The sequence below is a fragment of the Psammomys obesus genome, unplaced genomic scaffold (genome assembly GCF_907164565.1).
Source record: "Psammomys obesus unplaced genomic scaffold, mPsaObe1.curated_primary_1811, whole genome shotgun sequence".
NCBI classification, from domain to species: domain Eukaryota; kingdom Metazoa; phylum Chordata; class Mammalia; order Rodentia; family Muridae; genus Psammomys; species Psammomys obesus.
The window spans coordinates 7,265,578-7,289,413 of record NW_026596155.1 but is presented as its reverse complement, the minus strand read 5'-3'; the positions used below and the strand labels follow the sequence as shown (position 1 = coordinate 7,289,413).

Genomic DNA, 23,836 nt, shown 5'->3' with positions numbered 1-23,836 from the left:
AAAGAAATTAGTACATGTTAGTTTTAACAAGGGATTCAAGAAAATCCCCTCTTTTGCTTTGTGGGTAGATGGAGCACCTTGAGTAATTCAAAGGTTATTGATCAGTTCTTTTTCATTTTGCATGCACCCTGCCCCTTGTTTAATACTCAGTGAAATGCTGTATTAATAAATAGTACCAACTATGCTGTGTGGTACAGACAGGAAGTGGTGAGAATTAAAAATGCTCATGCAGTAAACAAGGAAGTCTAATTGTATGAACACATAAGTATTTGTAAGTACATGACAATTCTGTATTGCATGTTTTTTGACATGTTGTACTGACTTCCAAATTTTAGGGTTTTCCGTGACTCATTTTAGTTTAATAATTTGTAATCAAGCCAGTAGTCACCAGAAGATAATCTGTGTTTGTTTACATGAGGGTAATATTGTGAGGCTTATGCTAACTATTGGTTCATCATGTTAGGACTGAGTGAAATTTTTGTACCAAATATTGTTGAAACACATCTTTTTTAATCCAGAAATGATATTTTCTAAGATGCTGCCATCAACCAATAATTAAGCAAGTTTAAATCTACCTGATGTTTCAACACGATATGCAAGCATCCTCTGGGTGCTAAATTCAGCACAACTCTCCCACTGTACCCAGGAAGTTATTGTTATGTCAGCAAACCACACAACTCATGACATGTAACATTGCAGTGCCTCTGAAGGAAAAGTGGTATTCTTCCTTCTTCAGTTACGCGATGCAGGCAGACACCAGTGCTCTCCTGCTGGCCCTCTTGTTCATAGAAATAGTACATGAACCTTTTCATTTGCAAACACAGTTTGTGGAACAAGTAGAACAGGCAAGCGGGAGAAAATATTTTGTTCTTAATGTAGAGGAGAAGTTCTGTAATGCCCCCTACTGATTGAAAGGAAAGAGAAACTCCTAGAAAGAGACACCAAGGACATACAGATGAGCCACGGCAGAGGCCAACACACTGAGGTAAAGATGCCTCCTTTCAGGGCTGGTGGCATGCAGAGAGAAGTAACAAATTGAGGGACATCTCCTGTCAAATTGGCAACACATGCAGTGCTGTGGAGGTCTCCTGTAGGTGAAAGAAATCTGGCTCTTAGCTTGCAGCTAGAAGTTTCCGCAACCTTTTAGTATGTAATTGAGAGCATTGAATTTGAAGTATGTTTTCCTTTTATTGACTTAGCTTGGGAATCTGTTCTGTAAAACCAAAGTACCAGCCTTAAGAGTGTTGCATTTCACTCCCAGTACCAAGAAACAAACAAAACCCCAGGCACAATCTTTATTTGGAGTACAGCAATGAGGGTATTTAATACAACATAATCAGAGATGGCAAGTCACTCTGCATGGCTTTTGTTATTGGAAGGATTAAACCATGGTCTGTGCATGGCATGCCATACAGTGGAACTATTGGTTAAGTCGTGTGTGGGGGCTAGATAGGTGCTGGTGTGGTGCTGCAGTTGCCATGGAAGTCTGTTAATGGTGATGGTAGAAAGAGGGTGACCCGTAAGTACACCATGATGCAGGGCTTTTCAGCGTGGCAGGACCCTTTGCCCAGTTTTGCTTGAACCAGGTTTTTTTTTTTTAGATTTATCTATTTATTATGTATACAGTGTTCTGTCTGCATGTACACCTGCAGGCCAGAAGAGGGCACCAGATCTCATTATAGATGGTTCTGAGCCACCATGTGGATGCTAGGCACTGAACTCAGGACCTCTGGAAGAGTAGCCATTGCTCCTAACCTCTGAGCCATCTCTCCAGCCCTGAACCAGGGTCTTAAAATGCTGAATACTCAGTGGTCACCAGAGGTCATCCTGAGATAGTGGCTCTGTGTTGTCTTAAGCCAATGAAAATTTAAAATGCAAACTCTTGTGAGAATGGGTGTAGTGGAAGCAAGCTTCAAGGTTTACAGAACAAAGAAATTGAGTAATAGTGAGAAGCTAGGGAAAAGAGAGAGACTCCTGAGAGTTGGAAGAGTTTGCAGGAGAGAACAATGCCACTGAACTGCTCTGTTTAGGGTTTTTGTAGGAAAACTCTACAAAAACTCTACACAGGTGGAGGCAGGCTCTCCTGGGATTAGTTAGTTCCCTGGGCTAACATGGGCTGAACCAAAGGAAGGCCATATGCTCTGTGCATCTCCCCTTAGCCCAGTCAGGGATGTGACCGGGCCTTGTTTATGTGCTCCCTGTCCAGCTACTGTGCCTGAAGCTGCCTTTGTCCTTTCTGACCCCGGCTTTGTTGTTACTGACCTTGACTTTCTGCTCTTAAGTCAACTGGGCAGCGTTAAGACTTCAGCCTTGTACCTCGGGCTGGGAATTACACGTTGCTTTGCTCTCATAGCCACAAACTAAACAAGTAGTTCCCCCATGGTGGAGAGCTGCCTCTCTCACAGCCACCGGGACACAGCTGCTGTTCTCTTGGTTACCTCATATTTAGCTCCTTGTCTGGAAGAAGCTTCTTGTTAGAAGTGGTCTTTACTTAGAATTTTATGTTTTTTCAGGTGCCTGCATTAGAAATCAGAATATAAGAAAGAACACTCTTAGTTGTGGTTACTATGGTGATAAAACACCATGACCAAAAGCAGCTTGGGGAGGAAAGGGTTAACTTAGTTACATTTTCATATCATAGTCCATCACGGGAGGAAATCAGGACAGGAACTCAAACGAAGTAGGACCCCTTGGAGACAGGAGCTGATGCAGAGGCCATGGAGGAGTGCTGCTTACTGCCAGGTTCCTCACGACTGGTGCAGCCTGCTTTCATATAGAAATCAGGACCACCAGCCCAAGGATAGCTCCACCCACAGTTGGCTGGGCACTCCCCATCAATCACTAGTTAAGAAAATGACTACGGGCTTGCCTGCAGCCTGATCTTATGGAGGTATTTTTTTCAATCGAGGCTCCCCCTTCTGTCAATTTGACATAAAACCAGCCAGCATAGATACTTGTGCCTTAGGTTATATTCCTCGAGAGCTTTGTGGTGGCCAAGTGGCCGCCTGTCAGTGGCCCAGAACCATGTTCGCCTCTTACCTGTTCAGCTTGGTTATCTCAAAATCAACTCCAAGCTCTCTTATTTGTCACCTCAGTGTGTCAGACTCTGCCATTGTAACTCAATTTTCTTTTTAACCCAGCCTCTGTTTTGATTGTGGTATATATGGGATTTTTGCCAGGGGCCTTTTTATTACCAGTGAAGAGCTGGCTCCTACATGAACAGGAGTACCATTTAAAACAAACCAAGCAGGAACCTTGGAGGCAGGAGCTGATGCAGAGGCCATGGAGGAGTGCTGCTTACTGCCTGGCTCCTCATGTATTTGTATGACAGCTTGTAAAACTTCGGTAGAATCACCTAACAGATCACTCATATAATTGTGTGTATGAATATATAGAGAGGTGGGGAGGGTGGAGGTGACATCTCAGTTAGGTGTCCTGTGTGATGGTGTCATACAAGAGCTTTGAAAAAGTACAGTTGCTCTTTGGAGTGTGTGGCTAAGAAGGGAAGGGACCGGGTTAGTAAAGATGGCTGTCACTTTCATTGTTATGTTACTTCAGTCAGTGTACACTTCCCTTCCTTTCCTCTGTCGGATCTGTATCACTCGCTAATTCTCTTCCTGTGCGTTTTTGAATGTGGCTCACAATACCCTTGTCTCGTATTTTCCAATGATAGGACTGATTTAACAACCATGCCTCTATAGTATTAGCAAAATAGATATGCCTTTGACAAAAACATGTTAGACTCTTCCATACCGAAAGTGAGTCCTAAAAATTTATTGTGACATCCTTATCTTAGATTTGACAAAAATAATTGACTTCTAATAGCACTACCTAAGTATATACTTCAAATGAAGTGCCTTCTCAGAAGCCGTAAAGAGAAAGCCTCAGTAACTGGTTAGGTAAGGAGGGCATTCACCATCTCACTGAGCTCTGGGAGGAGGTTGGCTAAGTCAGTAGCCTACCTGTCAGTGTTCTGAGCCATTTTCTTAATGATTACCGTGGCCACAGATTATTTACATCATGTCTAAGAGTCATCTTACACAGCCAGGAAAGAAGAGTGGGGACTTCATCTAGCACTTTCTTGGGCAGGAAATCATTCACTGCCATCCAGTAGATTTTACCTTACTGTCTAGTCTACTGATAAGCTCTAACCAGTCCTAAAGTCATTTTCTGATAAGCAAAGTGAGATCCCTTGATAGGCTTAGGTTATCTAAGCTCATCCTTGCAATCAGAGGAAGGGCCAACTGTCCCTTCTTAGCTATATTGAGTGTTAAATAGTAGCTGTGCCTGTTGTCGACATGGGTGGGTGATAATTAGTATCATCAAGCTAGTTACATGAGAGTATTGTGTATACTGCCTTACAGGTGTTTCTGTGGAGAAGTGGGTTTTAATGTATTGCCTCTTGAAAGAGAAGCAGATACATTTGAGAAGCCTGTGCCTCTGTAAGTGCTGCTCCTGATTGAAGGAAGCCAGCAATTGCCCCTAACTCAGTAGGCTGCATACTTATTTTTGTCTGTCTTGAATATAGTCCTTGACTCGTATCCTCTGTTTTTTAGCTCCAGAATGATGGTGCATGTGATTTTAATTAATTGTTTTTGTTTTCTCTCACTATGTATCTCTGTATATCCTAAAACTTACTTTGTAGGCCAGTCTAGCCTTGAACTGAACTGACAGAAGGCCTCTTGCCTCTGCCTCCCAAGTGCTGGGATTAAAGGTGTGCACCGCTGTGCTCAGCAAAATGATAGTCTATAATTTGATGGTAGTGTCTGGTTGTTTAAATAACCGGTGCTTCCTCTTGTAGGTGGATTCTCCACTGTTTTCCTGGTGCGAACTCATGGTGGGGTCCGATGTGCACTGAAGCGAATGTATGTCAATAATACACCCGACCTCAACATTTGTAAAAGGGAAATCACGATTATGGTAAGTGAGAGACAGTTTTGTTTTAGAAATATGCCTCCTTTTGGTTTTATACTACAGCATTCATAGATTTTTAGGAAGGTTATGTATCATTTTATACACACTTGAAAACTTGAACGGTCGTTCACTTAAACCATTGTGTGGGAATTGGTAGTTCACTGCATCTGGCACACCTGAGAATAAGTGCAGCTGTGGCCCTTTGCTTGTCTTCCTATTCAAGTTCAGCAGGCAGCGCGCCCTCCTTTTCTTCTCACATGCATTGTAATTGTGGGATGTTTGGAGGATGGAAAACTCTGCAGAATTACATAATGAACACCAAGTTTACCTACCGGATACTTTAAGAAACACAGTCTTCCAGATACTATGTAGCCTTTTTCGCTTTCTTGCCCAGCTGTGACTCTCATGCAGAAAGAGGCTTGCATCCTGAATGTGGTGACTGTATTTGCCGTCTATACTTTCTGCATTCACCTGGTGTTCATACCCACAAACAACAGTTTGTTGTGTGTTTTACTTTAACAGTCCTGTACTTGCCTGGTCCCTGTGAAGTTTGCAGTGTAGGGCTGTTTGTCCTTCATTAAGGGACGCTCATACTAACTGCTATTCAGATACTAAAAACATGTGATAGTCCAGTAAGCATCAGTGACTGAGTAAACACTACAGCATGATCTTAAAGTAAAACTTTTCCATTCAGTCGTTAGTGCTTTCTGGGCCCTCTGCTTCTCACTTCTCTTCCCCTTTCCATGTCAGTTCTTATCTGTGCATACCTGCATGCCATGCATATTTTTCTTAAATTTGACTTCAGGTAATAGAAAATTACCTGATTTAGTTAGCATGTTCATAACATGATATAATCACTACCTCTGTGTAGTTTCAAAACCTTTTTGTCATCCCTAAAAAGAAAAAAAAAATGCCCAGCCCACTTCACTGCTCATTCATTTATTTTTCCTTTGTCAAGCTCCTTTCTGTGATTTTGGACTTTGGTTCTAAATATTTCCTGTAACTGGGGTTGTGCAGTGGATTTTCTTTTTACTGACCTCAGTGCCTTTGAGGTTCATAAACACTGTAGTGTTCATCAGCACTGAATTTCCTGTCACCAAATGATGCTCTGTCAACACCACAGTTTATTCACATAGAAAAGCTGATAGGTAGTTGAGGCGTTTCTAGCTGCTGCTGTGCATGTGTGCTTGAGTGGTTACTCTTCTTTGCTGACGTGTCTAGTTTCTTTTTTAAAGTTTTGAGGAGCAGCCAGATTGCTGTGTAGCCACTGAACCCTGTATGTTTGTCCCAGCAAGCATCACCAACAGCTTTAGTCAGTGCCAGTCCCATGATCTCACTGCTAAGTGGGATTTCTCACTTTATACCAACATGTTTATCAACACTTAAGAATAGGTATATTGGTATGATCTGAGTTTTTGAATTCCAGTTGTTTCGATCCTTTAGCTAGTTTATAGAGTTGCTTAGTTTTTGAGACATCTTAAAAGATAAGGATATTAGCAAAAAGGTTAAAAAAGAATTACTTAAAGATAATGGCAAAGCCTAGATTGAGTTCTGTAACTTGAGCCCGGATAATGTACAGCTGTGCCATAATCTTTCTCTCAGTAGAATTAGATACTTCTGAGACAAGTGAGGTAACAGCAGCAGCAGCAGCAGCAAAGTCTTCATTTTGAACAGGGCATTGTAAGGAGATTATGCCTTTGCAGTGGCAGTCTTCGACTTCTCTTTGGCCACCTACCGTCCACTGAATGACTGAACAGGTTTTGCTTGTGGTAGTTCTGACCACAAACTACTTTGTGCAGTTGAAACTGGGTATATTATTAATGAGAGTAGTTGTGAGTAGTAGTTTAAAATAATCTTCCCTCCCTGTACGTACTCTTGAATCTTCACACATGCTAAGCAGCACTTACCACCAAGTGGTCCTCAGCCCTGTTTGTAGCCTCACTGTGTGCTGATGACGATTTTGTACTAGAAGGAAAAGTTTTCAGATTTTCCTTTTTGTTATTTCCTTGAACACATCACTAGTGTTATCTTTAATGTATGAGGTTTTTTTTTTCACAAGTATTTTCACAAGTATTGTTCCTGTTTTAGATTTATTGAAAAATACATTTATCCATGAATCTATGGAAGAGTTCTGTATAAGTTGTAATATGTTTAGGAAAATCATATGAAAGTAGTTTATAACATTAAAGCTTAATTCCTTTATTTTTAAGGTAAATATTATTAGAGTTCTAACTTTATTCTTGAATTTCAGAGAACTGTATTTTATACTTACGTTGGTAGATTATTTCTTAAATTATATTTATTTCATGTGTGTGTGTTTGGGGCAGCATGAGTAGAGGTCAGAGCAACTTTAAAGGCTTAGATTTCTCCTTCCACCATGTTGGTCCTGGGGATTGAACTCAGGTCCTCGGGCGTGGTAGTAAGTGTCTTTACTGGCTGAACCATGTTGCCACTTCTTGGTAGACTATTGCTTTTATCACTTTGCTGGTTGAACTTACAAAGAAATGATCATTGCTTGATTATCTTAGATAATGGCTGTCACATGTGCTTTGAATTTTTGAGGAAGCCATAAAAATCACTGACTGAAATACTGTATTCTCATATCTTATTCTTACTTTTAGAAATTTATTAAATATACCAATTTAGGCTTATAACCTTTACTTATAGAAGTTTAAGGTTGATATGTTCCAGTTTTAAAGATTTTATTTTCTTTTTCACAGAAAGAACTATCTGGCCACAAAAATATTGTTGGTTATTTGGACTGTGCTGTCAATTCAGTTAGTGATAACGTGTGGGAAGTGCTTATCTTAATGGAATATTGTCGAGGTAAGTATCTGTCTTCATTTGTAGCCCACTAAAAAGAACTCCCCTTTTCCTAGGGCATGAGGTAACAGGTTTCTCCCAGGGCAGCTGCTGCCTTGTTTTAATGCTTTATTGCAGATTCAGCTTTAATGAGTTAATTATAGATGCTGTTAAAACTTATTTAAAACCTAATCATAACTTACAGTTATGACAGGAGCCTGCAAATGGAGAATTAAAGTAATAATTGGGTTCAAAATAAGAAATCTAAGCAAGTGAAGTTAAATTTCTTGTTGTCTGTGTAATTCTTTTGTACTTCAATCAAGAATTAGTGTTGCAGGATGTATTTTATAATTTTATAAGCATTCTGAATGGGTCACATTTAGGCAGCACATGCTAGTTTTCTTGGTGTGAATAGCTAGGTGTTATGTAGATAGGATATTTTCGATTGTATTTATTTATGTGCGCATGTGTGCTTGAGTTTGTGAATGAGGGCACGCACAGACAATAGTGTGCATGTGTGGGTCACAGGGTCACTTAGGAGAGTTGCTCTCTTCTTCTATGTCATGGGTCCTGGGGATCAAACTTAAGGCTTTAGGCTTGGTAACAAGTGTCTTTTACCCCCTCAGCCATATTGCTTACCCAGTGTCATATTTTGAAATGGTGTCTCATTTGGATCTAGAGCTCATTGTGTAGGCTAGGCTTGCTGGCAGTGAGCCCTAAGGACCTGCCTGTTTCTGCCACACCTACGTTTTTACACGTGCTGCAGGGATCTAGCTGAGGTCCTTACACTTGGATGGAAGCACATTACCCACTGAGTTGTCTCCTCAGTCACCACCTAGTTTTCTCTTTTTGAGACAGGATTTCATATAGCCCAGGCTGCTCTTGAACACTTTGTGAAAGTGATCTATTTATTTTTATTTCATGTGCATTAATGTTTTGTCTGTGTATATTTGTGTGAGGGTGTTGAATTTTCTGGAGCTGAAGTTACGGTTGTGAGCTGTCATGTGTGTGTGCTGAGAATTTAACCTGGGTCCTTTGGAAAAACAGCCAGGGCTCCTAGCCACTGATCTGTCTTTACAGCCCCATATAGAACCTGCATTTTAATACATAATTTTTATGTTTTTTAATTCATTTGTGCCAGAAAACAGGAAACGACATTTATTTAGATCTAACATGCTATTTAAAATAAATGCTTACTTACACCGCATGCCTTAATAGTAATAACAGATTAAAACTCTCCCTGACTTCTCAACTTCTTATTGTGTGAGGAGGAGGGCACTTAGTCCACTTCCTACATAGTGTCACTTTTTTTTTTAAAGAAATATTTATCTGATGTTTGAATCAGCAAGGTTTGTTTTACAGGGATTTTTAAGTCAAAAAAGTGATTTATGTAGGGGCCAGAGAGTGGTTAACAGCACTGATTGTACTTGCAGAGGACCCAGGTTCTGTTCCCAGCACCTATGTGGTAGCTCACAACTACCTGTAGCTCCAGTTTCGGGGCTCTAACACTCTCTTGGGGCCTTCATAGGCACCAGGTACACATGTGCACATATATACCTGAAGTCAAAACAGTCATAAAATAAAAATAAATCTTAAAAAAAAAAAAAAAAAAAAAAACGAAAGAAAGTAATTTATGTGTGTGGCTCAAGAAACCCAGTAACTGGCATGGTGGCACATGTCTTTCATCCTTGCACTAGGGAGGCAGAGGCAGGTGAATCACAGTGAGTTTGAGGCCAGCCTGGTCTATATAGAGTCCTAGGCAGTGCAACATACACTCTTTCACCTAACCCAACCCAACCCCAAACCAGAAACACCAAACCGAAAACCACAGGAACTCAAGTAGGAAAACAACAAAAGCCCGAGAGTTCTGTTAAGCTGTGGGCTGACTGAGGACCCTCTTGACCCCTTTCTCCTGAGACTCAGCCACCTGAAGATATGCGAGATGCTGCTACTCAGGTTCTCCCACGGGTTCATGTGTTGCCTTGTAAATGGGAGCTGGTATTCTTGGTGGGCATGGGGAAGCGTGAAAGAAGGAACTCGGAAAGCTAGGGTAACGTGGATCCCGGTAGGAGCAGGCTCCGTGAGAAAAGTTGCCAGTGCGCCTTCTGATTTTGTGTCGCTGCCTCAAGACACGATCGGGACTTAGCCTCAGTGTTGTACATGCTTGGTGTTTGAACTAAGTCAGTGTTTTTTAGTATTTTGTTTATTATTGGGGGGTGACAGGTAATACTGGGTAATTACATTTTCTGGAGTTTTCACTTGCCTAATTTCCTAAAGTATGTTATTAATTTAGCCCATCTTCCTCAGTGGAAATTCAAGTCTTTATGTGGGAAACTTAAACATAACATTTATGTGAGTTTCATTTTTCTCCCTTTATCAGAAACACTCTTTGGAGAGACTTTAGTCACCTGTTTAATTTTAAACAGGATTTAGCTATCACTTGGGCGTTCTTTATTTTCTTCTATCTTGGGCTCCCACTTCTAGTCCCCCTCCCTCTCCTTAGGTGTTGGGGATTGAGCTCAGGCCTCTGTGTGCCTCTGACTACGTCTCCAGCCTCTGGGACTAAGTTAATTTTTCCTTGACTTTTGAGAATAAATTTGTGGGTGGAGACATTTTTGAGATCTTGAGTTTGTAAGCATGTCTTGATTTTCTCTTTCAAGTACCGACCAGTTTTGATACGGCTTGGCTTCTGAGGTCAGAGGAGGTTGCAGGGGTGGTATGTGTGTATCGGGGCATAGACAAACATGTCTTTATTCTGTGCCACGTTGGACTGTTAATTTGGTTAGCAAACACAAGTAACACTGATGCAGAATGTTGATGGCATGGTTCCATTTTTCTGTCTTGTAGTGTGATGATTAATTTCTTTATGTGACTCATTTTCTGCATAGACGCTAACAGGCAGCTACCCATTTTTCTCTGTTGTTTAGAAATCTTATGGTATGTATACTTAATATATTCCTTTTGTAGTACACCCAACCTTTTCTCTTGTATGCTTGTGTTTTGGTTTAAAATGAATGTTTGTCTCCATGTGGTAATTGGTTGTCTGATTATCTTTTCATTTTTTTCCTTTTAATTTCTGCTTTTGTTGGAAGCTTCCTTAAGTGTATATTTTAAGTTTTCAATAGAATTTTGTACTTTTGCTGTATTATTATTATTAGTTTTTGCTATGTTATTTTCAGTAATTCTTTTTTATTTTTCCATGTATTTTTACAATGTTGCTCTTGTTTTAAGTGAAAATCTTTTTAATTAGCAAACTTATTTACTATATTTCTTCCTTTATTCTAGTTTTCCCAGATTCTTCTGCTTTGTTGCTCTGTTCTGTATCACAGGTCACAGTGTGCCATCTGGATTGGAAATTTTATCTTAAGAGGATGAATCCAGAGGCCTGAGTGGAGTCCCTTTTTTCATGTGAACCAAATAGATACAGTCTTTTTCTCCCATGACAGAGAAATGCTTTGGAGGAGCAGAGAATGGGAGAATGACTTCTCTCCCCTTCCTACTGTTATGGAGGTCATTTGTGTCATATACGCAGTTCAAGCACACTGGTTGTATAGGGATAAGACTCAGTGGAAAATAGCCCGTGGTATGTAGCCTGTACATGACTCACTCCATGCTTCTCTGTTCTCAGTGCTACAGCCATCTTCTGTGCTGTGCAAATTGCCTTTTGCCTATACATTAATGTTTTGGTACTACTTGACCAAACCAAACTGGCTAGTTTACACTCAAAAGCAATGGTTCTCAACCTGTGAGTTGTGACCCTTTGGGTGTTGAATGACCCTTTCACAGGGGTCTCATATCAGATATCCTGCATATCAGAGATTTACATAATAATTTGTAATAGCAAAGTTACAGTTATGAAGTAGCAACGAAAATAATCTTCTGGTAGGGAGTCACCACTACATGGGGACCTGTATTAAAGGGTCACAGCATTAGGTTGAAAACCACTGACTTAAAGAGATAATGTGTTTCTTCAGTCTCTGGACATCAGTATGGTTACTTGACTATATTTTTATTGTTTTATGAATAACTTATAAATAAATTATGATAGTGTGTGACTTTCTAAGTTTGTTTTAGAAAATGCTTTCTATTAGTTCCTTTAAATTGTATCTGCACTAGCTTTTGCTTAATAACAAAACACTTGAGAATTTGATAGCATAAAGCAGCCCTTGCTTATTATTGCTTGTGCATGGTTGGCATTTGTGGGCGGAGACTGCCAGGGTGGCAGTGCTGGTTTTGTCAGAGCTTGATCACTTGTCTCTTTGGTAGCTGTCACTACTTGGGTTAGTTTTACTCCATATCTTTCATGGGCTTGTTGGCTCTGGTAGCCTCTCCTTGGGGTAGTTTTTCTTGGAGACAGAAGGAGGAGGTGCCTGCAGAAGCACCTAAGCTCTCTCCCTCTCTTTCCAGTGAAGCTCCTTGTGGTGACAACTTTGGAGTTTTGGTTTCTTAAAACAACACAGAAATATTATAAAAATAGGTTTTGTTTTAATCCCAGGTGTGGGGATATGAGGCTGCTTCAAAGCAGCTGACTGATTGGCCTTGTGCTCTAACAGAGGTGTGATTTTTGCCAGTTGCACATAGTTTCTGTGGTTGTGTGACATTTGGATGGGGACTTCTCAGAGGTATATAAATGCTAGGGTATATAAAATGCTAGGGCCCTGTGAGGTGGTGCTGAGGATGCAGGGAGGGCTGTTGCTTGTTGTTGGTTGTGGTTTGTTATGTAGTCACGTGACAGAGAGGAAACAACAAAAATAATTTAGATATCTTGATGGTGAAGATCAGATTTGCCCCAAGGAACTCCATGCTCCTAATCAGCAGGAAGTAGTCTAATGATAACGTCACCCCTTTTCTGACCCCTGACTTAATTCAGGGCTCTTTTTTTTTTTTTTTTCTCTATCTTTTTTTCTGTCATATCTAGTGTTAGGGGGTTGAAAGGGTGGAAGAAAGAAGAGCCCACAAAGTAGCAAGTGCTGGCTACACCTTCTTACTTGGGTGTAAATGTGTGTGTGTGCAAGAGAGGGGTGGGGTGACAGGACAGAGCACTCAGCTGGGACATGTTCTGAAAGCTTTGATAGTTAGGAGACTCTGCATTAACTACTGCCATTGAAAGAAAGGAAGCTTCTCTGACCAAAATTGAGAGGAGCGCTATCTTTGGGTATAAACATAAATGTTTAGAGAGCAGTTTAATAACAAGTCTACTTAGAAGCACGCAGGGGTAGCACCCTCCAGAGTCTGTGATCTTGCCAGCCATGGCCCTTTGACTAGGTTTATAGTTCCAAGAATATGGTCGTTGTGGCAGCACATGCTGGCTGGATATCTGAAGAGGATGAGGTGAGGAGGATCATAAGTTTGAGTTCAGTCTGACAGTAATAGCCATAAATTCCCTCCTGCGGAACAGGCCTCAGATCTAACCAGAAAGGAAAAGAGTCTGTTACTGTGTAACAGTCATGCCACTGTTGCGCCAGGTGACAGATCTTGCCTGGCAGGTCAGTAGCATATGTGGCCCACAGCTGGGTAAAGTACTGATTCTTTTCCCCCATAAAATAAAGTTACTGGTTTAACTCGTTAGATCGCTTCATCCTATAATCAAGGTGATCATTAAAATGTCAGATCAACAGTTCTCTTTTGCTTTAAAGCTAAAAATACGAAAATGAAGCTATCAGTGTCTGACTTATGTCGGTCACATTGTTTTTCTCTACTTCCTTGGCAATATCAGCACTAGCCCTTTTAAAGTTATTTGTTATCATAACTTCCTTCCTAAATAGGATATGTTTGTACACAAAACTCATTATTACCCACATGTTCTCCCAAAATCTTAATCCTGCCAATTTGTAATCATTCTTCTGTTTTAACATGAATGTCACTTAGTAAGCCTAAATTGATATGTTCTCCTCTCATCCCATCTTATCCCCAAACTAAATTCAGGTTTTCCATGCAAGTTCTCTATATTCTTACTATGTAATGTTAGAAATTATAGTCAGATCATTTTGTCCTTATTTTTTACCTTGAAACATCATATATTATATTTCTGTGATAGTAGAAACCTTATTTTTGTTCATCACACTTCACCCAATATAAAGCAGTGTTGAATGACGTTTGCTTCAAATAAATACATCGTTAACCATAGGAAAACTTCCATTTCAGAAGTGGCTAAATGTTAAACACTGTTTTTTTTAGGGTTCTGATCTCAGGGATGTCAGATGTAGGCCTGTCACTGAATCAGTGCGGTATGTGTAAGAATCTTCGGGAGAGTTGGGAGAATCATGGCTAGGCTGGAAAGGGTTTCCAGGTATGGTCTTTCTGGTGGACTTTATTCAGAATGTGTCCTCAGAGCTGCTTCTTGTTTAGCTGGGCAGGTAGTGAATCAGATGAATAAGAAGCTGCAGACAGGCTTCACTGAGTCAGAGGTCCTGCAGATCTTCTGTGATGCCTGCGAAGCTGTCGCAAGGTTGCATCAGTGTAAGACTCCCATAATCCACCGGGATCTGAAGGTAAGAACTGGGGGACACTGTGTTCTACACTTAGAATTCAAAATGCTTTTTCTTTCTCTCCTTGCTTCTGTCCCCTCCCAAAGATCCTGTATCATTTGCTTATGCGTTATGCCTAGTGTTTGTTTTCTGACCTTTCTCACTAGTTTACGAGGTTTGCTAGGCTTTTAGTGTTGGCTTTTTTCTTTGTGTGTGTGTGTGTGTGATATGTGCATGCTCTTGAACAGTGCAGGGCACATAGCAGAGGCTAACTAATGGTTCAGTAAATAAAGAAGGGAGTGACTGTTTTGACTAATTAAATATAATTTTACATCTTATGATAAACAAAGTCATTTAGAATGTAAGTTATTGATAATCATGAAAAGCTAAAATAAACTTTATTAGCATTTTAGTAATGTAAATAAGTATAGGAACAAAAGACATTGCCAAAATAATAATAATTTATTTGGTCCTTAACACATTCCAGACTGTGTTCTGAGTTTTAACCTGTCTTCTTTTAATAAGTGTTTCCTGAAGTAACTGTTGTTTGCTGTTTTCTAGGGAAGATAGCCAGAGCAGGGAGTGGCTAAACAAATTGTCCAGTTATGTACACGCTAGTAAGCAGCAGATGGCGCTCTCTCTGTACCCAGATGAGCGAAGTACTCACACTTTATTCTAGCTGTTTTAACTCTGATTTCCAAGTTAAAGTATAATTTTAAATTTGCATTTTTCACTATAGGGTTTTCAAATAAAAATGGTGCCGTAGGCTGAGCATCTTGAATCAGAAAATCTGCATTTGAAAATGCCTCCTTACATTTTTTGAGATTTGATATGGTGGAGTCATGAGTGTAAAATTCTGCCTCTGGCCACGTGCTTCAGATAGGATATTGTATAAACTTATTCTTGAATCTTGCCACCAATAAAAAAAAAATAATTCCAAACCAGCAACACGTCTGGTTTCAAGCATTTTGCATGTGAATGCTCAACCAAAGAAGTTAACTAGAAGTCTATTTTAAATGTTTTCCATTGCGTCTTCTCTGAAGTCTTAGGGATGAAGAGTAATGGAGATACACTCAGAATTTTGATTGACACTGGTTGTCTCTCATGGAGGGCATCTAGGAGATTGGTGTTGAGCATTTTTACAAGCCCTTCTGGCCTCTGGCCTCTCTGCCTCCGTGTCGTGGGGTCATCAGGAGTGTGCCACCCCTGCTCTGCTTCATCTGCCTCTGTGTGTTTGTGTGCATGAATGTGTGTATATACATGTGTAAGTGTGTATATATATATATGTGTACCAAGCACCTGACCCCAAAAGGTTAAAAAGAAGACATCTTTTGTTTTGAAAATAGTAATCATTGATTTTCTTTTCTTAAGGTAGAAAATATTTTGCTAAATGATGCTGGAAATTATGTACTTTGTGACTTTGGCAGTGCCACTAATAAATTTCTTAATCCTCAAAAAGATGGAGTTAATGTCGTAGAAGAAGAAATTAAAAAGTAAGTTCTTATTTTTATTGCATTTTTGTCTCATAGGTATTTTGATTAACTTGAGACTATAGCTAGTTAGCTGCATTAATACACATTTTACATTATTCCATTTGTAGATTCCTTCAAAATGAAAATGGTTAATATGTGAATAAATAGTCTGAATGGACAGTTGATGAATACCATGCATGAATTTTTTTGTGTGATAAGCGGATTAATAGTGAAATGTGTGAAATAAGCTACAGTGGCTAATAGGGCCAATGAGGGAATTCTAAGCGATTTAGAAGATTTATTTTGCCACGAGTGTGAATGTTTTGCCTGTGTGTATGTAAGTCCACTGCATGTATATAGTACTGTGGAGGTCAGAAGAGGACATTTGATCCCCTGGAACCGGAGTTATAGATGGTTGCCTACTACCGGTTGGTTCTGGGAACTGAACCCTCATCTTCTGCAAAGGCATGGAATGTCCTTAACCACCGAGTCACCTCTCCATTTCCTTAAGTGACTTTTGAGTTGAGCATAGTCTTTGTCTTTTTTGATATGGGACAGTGCTTTGAAATGTAAATTGCTTGTAACATGTTAGCTGATGTTAAGAAGAGTGTGTGTATTATATGTACTGAAAACTATATGAAAAATGTAAGTACTAAGACTCCATGGAGTCACTCTTGCTTTCAGGGTTACATTGCAAAGGTTTCTGGAAAAATATCACATATACTTTGTGCTTCTTCATCCTGTATTTTCTGTGGCTGTAAGAGTATTTGTAAGAACCTAACTCTTCTGCTGTTTTAGTTTTAGAAATTAGAACAAACTGTCTTAGAGCAGTTTCCGAAATGACACAGGAACAGCAATCTGTCAAAGTAGTGCCTGCTCTTCAGTGTCCTTTCATCACAGTCTCAGTTAGGATGAGGAGCTGTTCAGAGAGCCGGTGTCTGACCCATTGTATAGTGCAGTCACATAGACCACATGTAATAGTAGCATATACCATAGACTGTGTATTTCTACTAAGAAAACGGTGTCTCGGACTCTGTGAACGTAAATGCCCTGGAGATCCCAGAAGTAGAAGCATTGTCTGCTGGCTTCTTGGGATCCATGTTATTAAAACATGGCGGCTTCAAGTGTCAGACACCTCTCATCTGCTAGGTGTTTAATTTGTTGCATTGTGGGATATAATTAAGGCTCAGTTTAGTTTTTATGATGATTGGAATATGGTGAGGTAAGTTCATATCACATTTAAGGGTTGATGGTCTAACCCTGAGATGACAAGTACTCATTCGGGGCGAACTCTGTTTCTGGTGCTGAGATATAAGGATAACAGTTCTGTGATCATGCAGTTTATATTCTGGTTCCTCTGCACTAGTACCTTCAGACTGCCTCACCAGTGAGTGTAATTTGAGAAACATAAGATGTTAGAATGTTGTGATTTAAGATTCTTCTTGTAAGATAAAGTGTATAAACACTAAAAAAGAATTTTTTTTTTTTGCTGTGATAGAGGTTGTCCATTCATACTCCTATAATTTCTACTATGAGATTTGAGCACTACTTGATTAAAAATTTCTGTTCCTAAAATAGATTTTTTTTTAAATTAGAGAAAATTGATTTATAGTGTATTTTAATTCCAAAGAACTTAGGTTGGTATTGATGTTAGAAGTACAGAATGTGTATCATTGAATTACAGTAATGAAAATTATAAAAACTCAAAACATTTACTACTTTGTACAGCGCTCATATCTATAAACCAAACTCCTTAGAGTAAAAGAGATAAAGTAAAATTTTGAGAGTGTAGTTTTACTTTTAATACATGGAAATATTTTGATAAAGAGGCTATTGTAGTTAAAGTGAATTATTTCATTTAAATCAACAGAAATTATTTCCAGTAGGTTCTCATTTACGCTTTTATTAATAAAGAAAATTCAGCTTTTATATAAATAAATACGGTTATAGTTGCTAAATAAAAATGGCTATAGATACCTGGTTGCATTTAATTCTTGATATACTTTTAACACAGTAATATTTTTATATTTCTGCATCCAAAAGCCTTTTATGTTGTATCTTTTAGGGAAGCTTCTCTTACCTTGTCATTTTGTTTTTGACTGTGTCTCCTTTGTTTAATTCACATTGCTAGATACACGACTCTGTCATATAGAGCTCCGGAAATGATCAACCTTTATGGAGGGAAACCCATTACCACCAAGGCTGATATCTGGGTAAGACTCAAAGGCTGAACCTCATTGTAACCGATTGAGTGAATCGAGATATGCCTCCTTTACTCTCGCCTCCCCAGAGGCATCCCTTCTGTGCAGAAAGGAGCTTCTCACTCGGGAGAATGCGAGGGTTTAATCTCCTGAGTCAGGGGACGGGCTGCCCACATTGAAGAAGGGCACATAGGTATGTAATGTAGCTACCAACACAGTCACTTTTAGGACTTGGATTATAGGTGAATATTCACCTTTTTAGTTTTGAATTTCAGCTGGTGGTGGTATAGAAAATCTGGATGTAATTGTTAAGCAATTACAGCATAACTTTTTGGAATACTTCATGATCTTTTTAAAATGGAAGCTAACACAAGTAACTTTTTTCTAACTCTAAACCTTATAATAATAATAATGTAATCATTAACTATTCCTTGTTTAGTATGTATTTATCTGGATTCGATTTTATACCAGTAGATAGTGTTAATTTATAGAAAAACGTTTAGAATCTCACATTTCTTTCAAACTTGTAAGTAGGTATTTAATAGCCTAAGAAACTATCTTCAAATTCGAATGCATTAAACAATCACTGTTAGCTGCATTTGCATGAGCATATTGTCAAGAGAGGAATACAGTTTTTGAAATCTAGAACTTACAAAAAAATTAGTTAGTTTTGATTTTTTAATTGAAAAATTATGTATTGTGTATAAGGCCACATGTCCCAGCATGTGAGGGGAGGTCAGAGAACAACTTTTTTAGAGGTTGATTTCGCCTGACAACATGTGGGGTGCAGAGTCCTGCTCAGGACTCCAGGCAGTGATGGCCTGCCTGCCCGAGTTACCTTGCCAGCTCCACACGTGTAATGTGTGCAAGCCAGCAACTGGCTCCTTGCTGCTTCCCCTAGCCTGCTCCCTCCGGCTTGGGAAGACACAACCCCAGAGACAAACAGTTTTGCCAGGCAGTCAGGTCTTTGGAATCTTCTCACCTGCTTATTGTAACTCACTCTTTCTTTCTTTCTTTCTTTCTTTCTTTCTTTCTTTCTTTCTTTCTTTCTTTCTTTCTCTCTCTCTCTCTCTCTCTTTTGTCAGTGATTCTTAAGGTAGTTGAGTTTGAAACTATGTGAGATTAAACCAAATTGGAAGTAAATTTGTTTTTATTATTTTGACATTATGCCAGTCTCTATGATTCAAATTAAATTTCCCATCTTTGGCATTAGCATTGGGTTGATTTGATAATATATAGAAAAGTTGATGATTATGTGTAATATAGAAAGCAAAGTGAGTTGGATCTTTATAAAGCAAAATGATTACAAGAAGTGATTGTAGAGATCTTTTCTGGCCTAATTTTGTGATTGCTTTCAGTTCCATAGTACCTGAAATAGTTCAGCAACACAGAAGCTGCACAAGTCAGCTTCGTTACTGCTTTGAAACCAATGGGTGTTCAGTTTTTTTCTTGAAGCACACAGATGCTATCTAATATCTTAATGCAGAGGATTTTTCTCATTTGTCACCTCTAAGATTTAGTAAATGTGTAAATAGTTACTCCAAAGATTTAAAAACAATCAATGTAGTGTCTGTTTCTGTGTCCATAACGTCTTATGCTGTCTTATGCTTGTCACACTTAGCACAGATGGAACAGAGAAACACTACAGTTTAGGTGTGAGTCCGTTCAGTTTGGTCAAGAATTGTATTTGCTGGTTCTGTTTCAAGAAAATACACCAATGAAAAGAATTACAGTGTTCAGGTGAAGTAGTTACAAAACATTTTGTATTTTGGCACAAAAGTTTTTTCCCTTGAGAGTTTCCCTTGTACGTTATTTTTACCCAGACCTCTAGGATGCTGAGTAGAAATCCTACATTAACTTTTTATGAAGAGAATTTGATATGCTGATGGCCTTCAAAACCAGCCGACTTGATCCCTCCTGTTTCTACAAAATTATCATTGACTCAGTGACTAAAGATGAAAATGCTGTGGTGTGAAACAGGACAACTTACTGTGGTTATACAGTGCAATGCAACATATTTCACCCTTTTTTTTCCATCATTGTTTTTTTGGGGGAAGGGTCATATACTAGGAAGCACTGTACTCCTGAAGTACATCCTCAGTCTCCTTTTAAGTGAGCTGGCATTGCCAGATTATGTGTGGACTCTCATATTTAATCTAAACCAAGGAAAATGACAGAGATTTGATTGACAGGATAAACTGGCTGAAATGCAGGTCATATTTGTTTTGAAGGTCATCTGGATGGTGGAAAGATGTAATTTAATGCGAATTTTACGGCTTCAATAGTATTTTTACAGCAGTTGAATGGGAGTCTCATGTTCAGTTTGTTGTTATCTTCCTCAAAGAAAAGCAGCCATCATTACCTTTTTAACCGTATCAATTGGGTATTTCTAAGTAGTGTCTTTACCATTTCAGCAATCATATAATAACCTACAGAATTTTCAAGTAATTGTATTGAAATTGTAGAGCTTGGAAATTTCTTCACTACAAGAATGTTATAGTTGAAATATTCTTTTAAAATTAATATCGTACTCAAAGCTTTCTGTGTATTGTAGTTTTCATAGACATTATAAAAATACTTGTTAGTTACGGATGGTGAAGTGAATATATGGGGAAAATGTAACAGCAAAGAACTTATTTGCTAATTAGCTAGTATCAGCCGTAATGCAGATGCGGCTGCCTCCTAACTAACTGCTGGATAATTTATTTAGAGTTGGAAGTGCCTCTTACCCTTGTAGCTTGAAGTGTTATCTTTTGACAAAGAGATAGTTTTGTAAACCAAAATATGTATTCTTTTTCTCTTTAAAAAATGTATCGCAGGTTTGGACTGTGGCAGCTTAGCTGGAAATGTCCTATGCTACTTTTCTAGAGAAAAATTATACTTGAGAATGTTACCTTTATGTCAGTAAAGTGATGTATTGTTTATAGAGTCATGTAAAATAAGCAGACAGAGCCTTTTTCTTTTGATGCTACAGATTAGCACAATGTACAGAAAATATTACAGGACTACATACGGACACATAATTGACTTTTAAAAAAACATTTATTTATTTTAGGTATATGAGTGCTCTACTGCATGTACACCTGCATGCCAGAAGAAGGCATCAGATCTCATCATAGATGGTTGTAAGCCACCATGTGGGTGCTGGGAATTGAACTCAGGACCTTTGGAAGAGCAGACAGTGCTCTCAACTGTTGAGCCACATCTCCAGCCCCATAATTAACTTTTAAAAAATGTTTTTATTTTTATTTATGTACATTTGTGTTTATATGCCTTGTGTATGCTGGTGCTTGTGGAGGTCAGAGGAGGCAGCAGACCTCCTGGAGCAGCTGCAGTCCTAGGCGGTGGTTAGCTCCTGGCGTGGCTGCTGGGAACTGAACTCAGGTCCTCTGCAAGAGCAGCACATGTTACTTGTGGGCTATTTCTCCAGTCCCAGAGAGTTAATTTTTTCACTGCGCTTAGCTTATATTTTTGCCTTTGTGTATGTGCAGAGGCTGGAGAACAATTTCAAGTTGTCTCTTCTCTTTCCACCACGTGAGTCCTGGACTCGCTGGCATGGACCTTCACCCATCTTGCTGATCAGGGAATTAATATTTATGTTATGAAATAACAACATAATAGCCAGTTTTGTTGGTTGTCTTAACTTTGATCGACAGCTTACTCATATTGTGAATCTTAGGACCTAAAACATGATGTATAGTGAGTTTCAAGAAAAATTGTTAAAAATAGCCTCATGTTTCCTTTAATTGGGGTTAGTACTGCTGTGATAGATACCATGACCAAAAAGCAACTAGTGGAGGAAACGGTCTGTTTCTGTTTACCGCTTACATCTCCATCACCAAGGGAAGCCAGAGCAGGAACCTGGAAGCAGGAATTAAGCAGAGACCACTGGGGGGGGGGGGGGGGGGGGGGGGGGGGGGGGATGCTGCTTACTGGCTCTCTACCCAGGGCTTGCTCAGCTGCTTTCTTATGTCACTTAGGACGTACACACTTCAATCACCAGTTTTGAAGTTGCCTCCATAAACTGCCTGTAGGCATCTGACGGAGACATCTTCTCGGATGTATCTGTGTCACAGTGGCAGTGCTTATGAGGACAGTACCAAGTGGATATTATTTTCTCCACAAGGAATCAGCAAGGTTTGATTTTAGTTACCCATGATACAGGGCCGCTTATCTAAATGATCACAGATGCAACAGAGGAACATTGAACTGAAGGCTTTCTAAAACATTAACTATGTTAACTTAAGCAATAATTTGATCTAAAATAGGAGCTTTTGGGTGTTTGTTTTAAATAGTGTGTTTAGCTTTTGGTTTTCTTGCTATTGGTGCTGAGGCCTTGCATGTTTAAGCAAGTACTCTACCAGTTAGCTCCATTTCCAGTCCTGGTCTGGGCTGCTCTATGTTCTGTGGTTGGTTGCTAAGCCCTAATGGTGTTCCTCTGTCATTTTTTTTTTTTTTTACAGGCCCTGGGATGTTTACTATATAAACTTTGTTTCTTCACGCTTCCTTTTGGTGAGAGTCAGGTTGCTATCTGTGATGGCAGCTTCACCATTCCAGACAGTTCTCGATACTCTCAGAACATACATTGTTTGATTCGTAAGTACTTGGGAAGGTATATTAAATGTTTTTATTAAGACACAGGACTTTAGAGCCTACTATTTATATTCTTTCTTAAATCTAGACTTTTTAATTTCATAAACTATAATAAAAATATTTTAAAATGGTCATATTGCCTCTGTAGAGCAGAAAGCAATCTAATTACCAATGAATACAAGGATATTTTTAACTTCGTAGATAAAATTTAGTAACACATGGCAGCAATTACATAATTAAGGCAATCAGAATTACCTGGGACACTTTTGACAGCATTTAATTGTTCAGTTTTTGTATCTTTGAAACCAAATTCATTGTAGTTAATAAAAAACTAGATTTCCTTCCAGCCTTTTTAAAGGCCTTTGCTTCCTTTTAAAAAGATACTGTAATTTAAGGTTTTGTACATGTACATTGTAAAACTTCACAAAAGATCTTTGAGTGGAGGGGGCAGCCCTTAGACAGCTAAGTTAGGTCGCTGCAGTGTTGAACCAGCTACTCAGCTCTGACTAAAGTGTCTTCAGCATTTCAGGTTTGTTTTCTGCATTTTTAGCACTCTTCTAGCCTCTGTGGCACAGAACAGAGTGTTGATAAAGATAGCATTTAAACTTAGTGAAGAGACTACATGGGAAGATAAATTTTGTAGCCGTTTGTGAACAAAGATAGAACAGTCTTTATTTGTCTATTAGAACTTCACATAAATAAAATACTTAAATGTAAAAATAAAATATACACTGAAAAAAATAGGCATGAATTTAATCACGAGTCGAGAATGTAGGAAATGTAGGCAATCAACCCTACTATAAAAGATAACTCAGTGATGAGTAACTTTACATTTTAAGTCTGCCCACATGGCTTAGGTGTTGCAGCAAGCACCTGTAATTCACCGGGAAGGCAAGTGCAGAAGAATGCAGTGAAGAGGTCCAGGTCCAGCCAAGGGGCTGGGGGGAGATTGCTTAGTGGTAGAATGCTTTGCCCAACAGCACACGGCTCTGGGTTCTTTGGTCAGCACTAGCCCTTCTCCCACCAATCCTCCTAAGTCAGCAACACCGGCGTAAATGATCAACTGAAAATAATACTGGATATGTGTTTGAGAAGTATCCGACTTTCTTAATGTATGGGCCCTATGTAAATCAAGGAGAAGGATTCCACAGTAACATATTGGTCATGTTGTTCAGGAGAAAAAGGGACATATGATCTAGTGTGACTTGCACACTTTTTTTTAAATTTTTATTCACTTTGTATCCCTCCTCTGGTTCCCTCCCTCCTCCTGTCCCAATCCCTCCCTTCCTCCACCCTCTGCATGCATGTCCCTCCCCAAGTCCACTGATAGGGGAGGTCTTCTTTTCCTTCCTTCTGATCCTAGTCAATCAGGTCTCATCAGGAGTGG

The 23,836-nt window shown here is 39.2% G+C and overlaps 1 protein-coding gene across 2 annotated transcripts in view; it reads left to right on the top strand.

The window, feature by feature from the left end:
* Window positions 1-23,836, top strand: part of Bmp2k (BMP2 inducible kinase) — a 94,014-nt gene that overhangs the window by 27,779 nt on the left and 42,399 nt on the right. For both annotated transcript variants that reach the window (XM_055594625.1, XM_055594624.1), the window contains exons 2-7: window positions 4,802-4,920; window positions 7,635-7,740; window positions 14,065-14,207; window positions 15,555-15,676; window positions 17,787-17,868; window positions 22,320-22,452. In XM_055594625.1, the coding sequence (XP_055450600.1) occupies window positions 4,802-4,920; window positions 7,635-7,740; window positions 14,065-14,207; window positions 15,555-15,676; window positions 17,787-17,868; window positions 22,320-22,452 (705 nt within the window). The remainder of the gene's footprint in view (window positions 1-4,801; window positions 4,921-7,634; window positions 7,741-14,064; window positions 14,208-15,554; window positions 15,677-17,786; window positions 17,869-22,319; window positions 22,453-23,836) is intronic.